The sequence below is a fragment of the Echiichthys vipera genome (genome assembly GCF_963691815.1).
Source record: "Echiichthys vipera genome assembly, chromosome: 8".
Taxonomy (NCBI): Eukaryota; Metazoa; Chordata; class Actinopteri; order Perciformes; family Trachinidae; genus Echiichthys; species Echiichthys vipera.
In genome coordinates this window covers 22,890,186-22,900,145 of record NC_139833.1, presented here as the reverse complement: position 1 = coordinate 22,900,145, position 9,960 = coordinate 22,890,186, and the positions used below count along the sequence as shown (strand labels likewise).

General features: G+C 39.8%; 1 protein-coding gene across 1 annotated transcript in view; it reads left to right on the top strand.

The window, feature by feature from the left end:
• The first annotated feature begins 8,418 nt into the window (after positions 1-8,418).
• The window catches only part of LOC310950263 (lysophosphatidylcholine acyltransferase 1), a 32,324-nt gene continuing 30,782 nt past the window's right edge, over positions 8,419-9,960 (top strand). Inside the window, exon 1 of the mRNA XM_083917970.1 lies at positions 8,419-8,789. Coding sequence (XP_083774096.1) covers positions 8,667-8,789 — 123 coding nt within the window. The 5' untranslated portion in view covers positions 8,419-8,666. The remainder of the gene's footprint in view (positions 8,790-9,960) is intronic.

The following is a 9,960-nucleotide window of genomic DNA, read 5'->3' as shown; positions in this document are numbered from 1 at the left end:
AATTTAGAAAATAGAAAAAGATCTATTTTATATAACATTGTTGAAAGTGTCGGGTTGTTTTCAAGTCATAGAGAGCATTCTCTCACCCAAAAGAGTTGCAAATTTTAACTAGTGAATTAAGGCAAAAACAAAGGTATGGTATGTAAGATATCATATTTATAATATTTATCCACAAGTAAAAACCAGAAAAAAAAATCAAAATTAGTTTAGAACTGTTAGGTGCAAAGCCATAACATATCAAGATATGACATTTTGTATACCATAACAGTTCTATTTGAACCATACATGATGCAAAATGAACTGCTTGATTATTATAGTACATCATAGTCTTGTAAAAAGTTCTTACAAATCTACTCCACTCAAAAATGTCTTTTCTTATGTTTACGTCCTGTAAAATGTCTGACCTTGATTGTACTAACTTATATCTTTGCAAAGTTTGTCACTAGAGAGGTGTTTTCTGATACCTCTCCGGATGTCTGTGCACTTCCCTTAAGTCTGAGATTCAAAAATTTCCCAGGCAAGCTAGATTCGATATGTCACACATTTGAAAGCCAGTTGATGCCAGTTTCTTGTATGCAAAAGCAGGAAAGAAAACGTGAAACCTTGAGTGGAGATCAGTCTGTACATAGAGTGAAATCACACTGTCATCGTCGCCGTGTCAGCCACTGCCAGTAAGGAGCTAACAAACAACATGAACAAAAAAAGGATGCTTCATTTCCCATTCTGATATGTCTGCTAGTCACCAATTTTGGTACACCACTCGTAGAATGAGTCTGGCCCACTTGTGATCTGCAGTGATAGTTTTGGTGTTGTGTCTGAACAGCCTGAATGGTTAACATAAGAGCCGAAAGAAAGCAGGTAGCACTTTAGGGCACTTCCACCTCCTGTTTCTAGCCATCTTGCTGCACACTGCTTGTATTCCATATTGCATAGTAAAATAGAAATCAAACCACTACACAAAATAACTCAGATGGTCATTTTCGGTGATGCCTTGAATCAACTATCCTAGAGATATAATATCCTAGAGATGATGAGGAAATGACCGAGGGAAAGAGACAGAAAAGTCCAACATGAAAAAGAGAAAAAAAGATCCCAGTGCTTTGATACCATTGTCATCACCAATGGTCAATTAGACAAAATAGTATCTGCCTAACAGAACAGGATGTGAGAGTCAGAGCGAGAGAAAGAGAGAGGAAAAAAGAGGATGCGTTTGTTGCAGTGTTGAAAGATGTGGAGACAGAGAATGACATTTACCCCCAAAAAACTTACCAAAAACATTTGACACAAGAAATGTGACATCAGCCTTTCAGCAATCTGATTACAAATTCATCCTCCCATGCTCCCCACGCTTCTTCCATTCCTGCATTCCCTGACCACTTGTTCCTATCAAAGGAGGGTAATTTTGTTTTTTTGCATCTTTTCAGTCTGCTTGTCAAGAAAATAATTCACCCTCTGTTTCTCTCTCTGATTCTCTTTCTTCTCTCCTTTTTCACCCGATCTTGCCTACTTGACATTTGTTATGGTGTAAGATAATGCTTGTGCTGGTCCAATACTGGGTCATGTAATTGAGCCAAAGCTCTGAAAGTAGGAAGGAACTCTTTTTGATATACAGTAAAGACGTTTACATTTACATGCATTTACATGTCTAAATGTCCTGCTCAAGTGGGCTGTCCAGCACCTTGCATGGCAACTCTGCCGCCATCAGGGTGTGTATGTGTGAATGAGTTGATAGCACTTTGTCAGCTGAGGTAGAAAGATGCTATGTAAGTGCAGCCCATTAACCATTTACATACCTAAGACCCACATGGCTCCATGACACCCCATTATTTGGAAAACAATAGTTGCTCCTCTAAAACATCTTTAAAGCAATAGTTTGACACTTTCTTGCAGAGAGTGAGATCAGTAACTTCCTGGAGTTTCTGCCGGTTGCTTGGCAACCTCACACTGATGACAGGGCTGTTACAGCCTCTAGTCAAGAAATACTGCAGTAAATAACCTACCGTAACACCACAACATGCCGTTTTTACACTTTGGTTTTAGAGCGGATTAAACATACTAATAATATACAATGTGTTAATTAGGGCACTTAAGAGGTGCTAGTAGGTTGATTTTGTAACCTTTAACAGTGTCAGGATAGGTCTTTCCCTTGTTTAGCTTACAGTCTTTGTGTTAAGCTAAGTGAACCAGCCGCCGGCTGTGGTTTAATGTTTAAACACGATAATGTTATTAATCTTTTTTATAAATCTTGGCGAGAATGCTAATAAACCCATTTCCAAAAATGTGTACTATTACTTGACTCTGATATCTAATGCAACTGTTTAATTTACCCTGCATTTTAAAAAATCACACTTTATGGACAAAATAAACCTGCATTTTAACCTTCAAAATTCTCCACTGTGTTCAGCAGCACATCGACTGTATCTGAAACACAAAATACAATTGTGTATACACAATTTAAATATGGGGAATATTAGAATAAGGCCTACTGTACATCTCCTAGTTCATGGTCTTCATCCGAAAGTACCTCACACTGATGTGAACCACTGTAGTGATGGGTGTGCCTTTTAGTGAGTATCATTTAAGCCAAATCATATACATAATGGATTATTCCTACTAAATTATGAAGCATAACACCTGCCACACTGTGATGTTGGCAGTGTTGTTTTATACTTCAGAAACCAAAGTGATGCTTGTTGAAAGGCCTGGCTCTTAACCGGTGTATCATGATAGTCTGGTGGAAGAGAATTGTTGAGAATTGTGAACTTATTTTAAAATAGTTAAAAAGAAATTAAAAAAAGAAATATTGAGTTAAACTATAGCCTGTAGTCTCTGTATTCCAATCTAAAGCAAAGCCTTTGAGTTTTATGTACATCTCTCATACACACACACACACATGCACGCACGCACACACACACACACACACGCACACACGCACACACACACACACACACACACACACACACACACACACACACACACACACACACACACACACACACACACACACACACACACACACACACACACACACACACACACACACACACACAGGTCACCGACGTCCTAGTGCCTTATCACTGTTTTAGCACTGGGGCAGATCAGTGGTTTCTGTCAAGTAACACTCGACCCATGATGATAGCACACCAGAGCATGAGTATCTGTATTATGCAAGAGTTTATCTGTTTCCTCTTCCTGCCCTCTATCATCCAGTCACATTCCAAAGCCATGACCTCCTCTTTTATTCCCCAAAAGGGTGATGTCTATTTATTGTCCCTTTTCTGTTTTATTCAATACTTCAGTCTTTCTATCTTTTACTGGAAGTGAAGCTCACGCTGAGAAGATCACTGCATGTTGAAGATCCCAAATTCTCAGTCATTTAGTCACTCAGTGCTCACACTGGTCATACAGCCCAGTTTTCTCTCAAGGTCAAAGGCCATCTCTTGACTGTTTCAGCAAGATTTTTCCCAAGTGTCAAATGTCACATTCATGTGTTTGGTATATCAGTCTCACCTCCTGGAAGGCTGACTCTTTTGAGATGGAGGGTGATGATTTTCCCCATCAAACATTACCCTTCAGAAGGGGGCACTCAGCACCACTTACAGAATTCTTAACAAAAGAACACACACAGAACACACGCCTGTATAATCCCTCTTTACACGCTGCCACCCCCCACCCCCCGTGAAGCACATCTTTGTTTTTGCCTGTGTAAAATTACAGTTGTACAGGTGTCCAGCCGGCAAAGCAATGCCGACAGACAGGCATGCAAAAGGACAGCCAAGCACTTGTGTTCACCACAAAGATCTTTCTTGTCTTACAACTGGCTGTCCGTCCTAGCTTGTGGCTTTGGTTACAAAACCCGCTCTTCTAGCAGGAGCCCCCTTCATCTCCCCGAGGAACACAGAGGACGATGGAAGGTGCTTTCCAAGATGAGCAGCAAAGTGGCTTCCTCTTTCAAAGGGCCGTGGATGTACATGGCTCATGGATTCCTGTGTTAGCCATGAGATAGCGCAGCACCTGGAGAGGCCAGACAGGAAGAAAGGACAAGAGACCAGAGGAGAGACATGAGAAGAAAAAAAAAGAAAGAGAAGCCGCTTAGATTTGATGCCAGAGAGGGGGCCAGCAGCTCTCTCAGATTTCAAATGTCCGTTGTGTGAAATTGTGGTTTCAAACACTACCAATCTGACTGCCTCCCCACTTCTACTCCCTTTCATCCTGCTCTCATCATCAGAAAATCATGAAATGTATAGATTAGTGCTTTCACAAAAGCATCCTGCGATGAGTGTTGTAAATTCCACCTAAACCTGTTGGATAAAATCCCCTCTCTGGAATAAACCTGCAGTATAATACATTTTGTTTGAACTTATTTATCTTTGAAAAAGTGTTTTCTCTGGGAGCCAAATGAACAACAGAAATGTGTGTTTGTATCGCATACAGAGACAAATGAGACACAATGAAATGTCTTTGTTCTTGAAGCTTTGGACGGAGGTAAAACAAAGGGCCTTTGGTGATTGACACATCCAAAGAGTCCCCTGCCAATCTTTCGCACAATCCATTTCCTCAAGCCAAAGTGTTTCTCTTTGTGTGTTGAATATGTTTTGGAACATGCCGGCCATTGATTGACAAGGGCGCAGGGTCTGGTAAAACATTACTGTGGTGTGAAGCAAACAACAGTCCGTCTGTCACACTGCCTCAGATGTTTGGCCTGAAGGGGTATACTGGTATAATAGTGGTACAAAAATCTGGACATTCTCTCTCTTGTTCTCATTCTCTCTCCTCCTTTGTGCTTTCTTGCTGCATTACCATTTGTATTTGTGCCCTGAAATTATCTTCCAATTCTCAGTCTGGTCTTCTGATTGTCTACACTTACTCTATCTGCTGTATGTCTTTTTTCTAATGTTCTGCCTCCAATTTATTTTGTTTTATTCAAACACATTAGGTCTTAAAATTTCCTTCATGGACACCTTTCATGAACTGATTTTCGTCAAGTTAAAGAGCTGTTTCAGTGTTGGATCCAGGTTTAAAGGCACATTGGCACCCAAAGTGCTAACCGTAACTTAACATGCCCCTTGGGAAGTGAAGTTCACCAAATTCTCCCCTGGCTTTTCTTAAAGCAACAAATCTTAGGCCACTATATGATCAATCACCACAGTCATGTTGACAAATCTTCATAAATACGTTTGATAATCGCGCTATTTTTTGCAGAACACCGTCCATGTGACTTTTGAGTAAATACTATGTACAACAATGATACTGACATACCGTATTTGTTTAGGTTATTGAAACTTCCTTTTTTCCCTTCAAATAGTTGGAAGGCATAGCAGTGACACCCAGAGCGAGTCACCACCTTGCACCTTTCTCTTTCCAAATGAAAACAGGAGAAAAAATGCTGTATATATAAAATGACCTGATACTTGTGTATTTCCAAAATGTCATATGGATTGATTCAACACCGGCATTACAATTTTAATCAGCGGTGTAGAACCAGCTGTTAAAACGCATGCGGCAGCCCTCCAGGCCATAAGAAATTGGACAAGGCACCAGGAAATTGTGTCTCCTCCAGAAACAAGTGTTTTGTGATTGTTTACCCCATGTCTTTAAATTGCATTTCTTCCTTTTTAATTTAAGCACCTCAGCTATGGGATTGAGGGAGGGAAAGAGAGAGGGGAAGGGGATGTAGGAGGAATGAGGGGAACCTTTTCCACAATTTTTCCCCTTTTCTATCCCTCCATCTCACCAGTATTAACCCTGTCTGATGTGATTCCTGTCAAATGCAAATGTCACGACCTGATATGGTCAGCCCACAGGGCACTTTGACTACACGTTCCACACCCAAATTAAAATATGAAGTTGAATGGTGTGTGTGTGTGTGTGTGTTTGTGTGTCTGTGGATGCAAAATGTGCATGCTGGCCGTTTGTACACGTGTTTGACTGGCTGATCTTGACATACTTGCAATTACAAAAATGGTAGAAGCAAACACATGATTGCTGAGAGGACATGGAGAAGTCAAGTGTGATAAATAAAATACAGCTTCCAAAATGCAGCAGCTTTGTTCACACCACATGCTTGAGTTGCTATAAGAACATGTAGTGCAATCAATATGTTTGTGAATGGCAGACTTTAGAAACTGCTGTGCACGCACAATTCAACTTATAAGCAGAGGTAGAGTTGAGCGGCGGTAAAAATATGCTTTTAGTTTTTCTTTGTCTTCAAAAAACTTTTATTCAAGAAAAGCTGTGCTGGTTTTTCACTTAGGGTTAGCACTTCATCACATACTTTGACAGTGGAAAGAGAAATAGAGAAATACAAAGTTACACTCAAAATTCAATTAAACAATTAAAAATTGACCCATTGCTACCACCCTTTCTTCTGTTCAATCTCCTGTACTCACACCTTGTTGCAATCACACATGTAAGAAGCACTTGCAAAACTTCACTCTCATGTACAGTATGATAATTAAACCTGGTATGGTGTAAAAGGGAGTCAGTAAAACAAAAAGTTATGAGACTAAATTTCATTTTAAAGAATAGACAGATAGATAAAAATGAGGTCACTACTGACAATAATGTTACTTTCCACTCAAATAGGGGTAAATTGATGCTGGCACTTACGTACATATGTAATGAATAGCAGCTCTTTGGTATTGTCCTGTAATATCTTTCTGATTATCATTTGTGCCCCATAGTCACACATAGTTACATAATCAACCCAGCATCATGTGCCATAAATGCTAAATGTTTATTTGCAAGTCACATGCATATCTATGTATTACAACGTATGGTAAATTGTCTCAGTAAGTTGTACTCATTGTTCTTACCCATTGAAAAGGCAGTACACTTTGTTTTCTAGCTCAGTGCTTAAAAGTTAGTTTTTTCGTCTTTTGAATAACCTTATCTAATTTCCAGTCAGCATACTCTGATGACTTCCGCTGCTAATAAAGTAACAGTATTCCCTTCTTTGCGAACAAAAAGGAAAGGTTATTACTAGCTGACTACAATTGATGTGAAGTTGATGAAAATGTATTGTGAAGTGGGTTGCACGGTCCACAAGAGCTGTATCTGTAGCTCTCTCTCTCCCTATCTCTCTCTCTCTCTCTGTGTGTGTGTGTGTTTGTGTGTGTGTGTATGTGTGCGTGTGTGCGCGCGTGTGTGTGTGTGTGTGTGTGCGTGTGTGTGTGTGCGTGTGTGCACATATGATTGAGTGGGACTGGGGGTAATGGTCCTTTTTTTCATTCTGAAATACAATACCCCTGAATGTACTGTGGGACTTTTACCGCTAGAGGGAAGCATATCATCAGGTATAAAGAGCCAATAATTGTAACAAGACACAACACTAAAGTAACAGTAATAAACATATGCCAAAAGGTTCTAGGCCTCTGTAAGAAATGCCCTATGCCCTATTTATAGTTTACAAATGAATTATTCTTCTATAAGTTTTAAACCACAGTGCTGAATGCACCTATATTTTCAAACATGTGCACTTTTGCTAGATAGTACCCTTATATTTGAACTTTTTTATATCTCTTTTATTAGTTTATATATTTTTTAAAGTTTTTAAGTTTTTAAGGTTTTTTTACCAAGTGGTTTTCACAAAAGCTATAACCTCACCACTCCAAGAGCCCATTCTGTAAACATTCTGCCCATATCAGTTCAATGAAAGTCATAAGTATTTGTATTAATTGAGATGAAAATAAACTAAGCGTTTATATATGTATGCATAATATCTTAATATTGTATTCCATTGAATAGAGATCCTCTTCATGCAAGTTCTCTCATAAATATATGCAATAATGTGGGGAGATTCTGAGAGAATGTAATAAATGTTCAAATTCGCAATTATTCATTGGGAATACAAATTGCCTTGATGTATATTTACTTTAGCTTTCGGCCCGATGCTCCCATTCCCTTGGAAATGTACAACACTTATAATTCAACATTGACAATGGCAGCAACAGCAATGCTCGATATGGTAAACTATTTTTGATATGGTAAACATGACAACAACCAGTGGTCATAGTTTTAGCATGCTGTGTCTGTTGCAGTGTCCTGTCAGACTATGATCGAAATACAATATAACATTTGTTCACTAAAACATAATTCAACACTGGGAGAAATCTTAACTTTTTAGTTTATAGTCCAATTAAGGTTAGGCTACATTTCCACTAAGGAGGCTAATTTTGTTAGTGAATATTACATTGTCTTATGTAATCCTATTTAAAAAAACAAAACATAAGTAACTGATATTGTTGATTTTACGATATTTTCGAGAGTTGTGGCAGCATCTAGGCACAATGATACACGAAGGATGTGCTGCGCACGCGCTCTGTCTGAGGAGGGGGATCGCGGCTCTGTTAGCATTCAGAGCTAGCGGACTAGTCGGGGGACGCACACGGTGTGGAGGAAGGCGTCCTGCGCACTGTAGGCAGACATACATCGGCGACTTGAAATATCCCCAGCTAATCCCCGAGCTAACCATTATCCCCCCCATGCTGTCCGCGAAAGGAAGATAACGGTAATAACCCTGCACTGCCACCTCAATTAGCCACCGTGCAAGACTGATACAGGGAAACTGCGTTTCGCGTGAGGAGTCTGCCTTTTCAGGCAGAATCAGTTTTCTGTTTGGAATATTAAGACTATAGCTGCCACCTCGACCGACGTGACTTGAAAGAATGAGGTTACCGAGCAACAGACATTGTACGACGGAAGGAGATGGGAAGAAGATGGACCAAGCTCCTCCGTTCAGAAACCCTTTTGTGCACGTCTTGAAATTCACCCCTCTGGAAAAGGCAAAGGTAAATAATGCTTGTTTGCACATAAATTATGTACTCTTGTACAGATATTTAAACGTGTTGCTTTGGTAGTTTGTAGAACAGTCACACTTCAGTGCGACACAGTGGAGAGAGAGGCTGTCACCATCATTTCACTTGCCAGTTTTTCTCTTGAGCTAGTGTTAGCTAGCCAGCTAACAGTAGCCACATACATGTTGCTCTCTCCCTCCTGTCTTATTAGCTCGGTGTCTTACTTTAACGCTGCTGGAAAGGGCTGAGTTTTTTTTAATGACGTTTAGCTGCGGAAACTGCGTGTATTTCACACATGAGTATACAAATCACGAAAATCCCCCCCTCTCCCCCAGGTTCCGCTAATAATCCACTAGAATAAAATCCAGCTATTTGAGCATGGCCGCCTGTCCAGGATGGGCCTATAGCTTGTTGCTCTTTAACTGTTATCATAGCCATCAGAAACCAGCACGATGTGTGGTAGATTTTACCGAGATTCCACATGTTTTTTTTAAATGTGCCATTCATTATAAACACTGTACCTTTTTTTTAGTGGCTTCCCTTCCCCAATTTTTATTTTTTCATGCATATACGTGTGTCTCATTCAACCAACACACGTGTGTGTGTGTGTGTGTGTGTGTGTGTGTGTGTGTGTGTGTGTGTGTGTGTGTGTGTGTGTGGCAACTATGCACCCCAACTGTTCGTCACTGGTGTTGATGATAATCAGATTTAGAGCTTTCTGGGCTTCTCTGTAAAATGTCTTACATGGCAGGCTACTTCAAGCTCCCAGTCACTGGTTTAATATTGTTGAGATTTGTTGCTCAAGAACTGAAAATGTACAATTGGAAAGTATCTCGTAGAGACATAACAAGACATACATTTAAAAGGCTACTTTATCTGATTTATATTGCATACTTGGTAGTCAAAATTGTGCTTTCCGTATAAGTATTGAACATGTCACACTGTATGCACATACCTCCACTTATCATGTGTTTTTGTGAGGATTAGATTACTTTGCTCACTCAAACTGGGGCTAATTATATATTTGAAGGCACGTATGGGATGTGTGTACTTCACCTTCTATGATCAATAGCTTGAATTATTAGCTGTGTGTGTCTGCGTGCATGTGTGTGGGTGTCAGCCATACCTTATTATTGACCAATGCATCGCATAACTTATTAGAAGT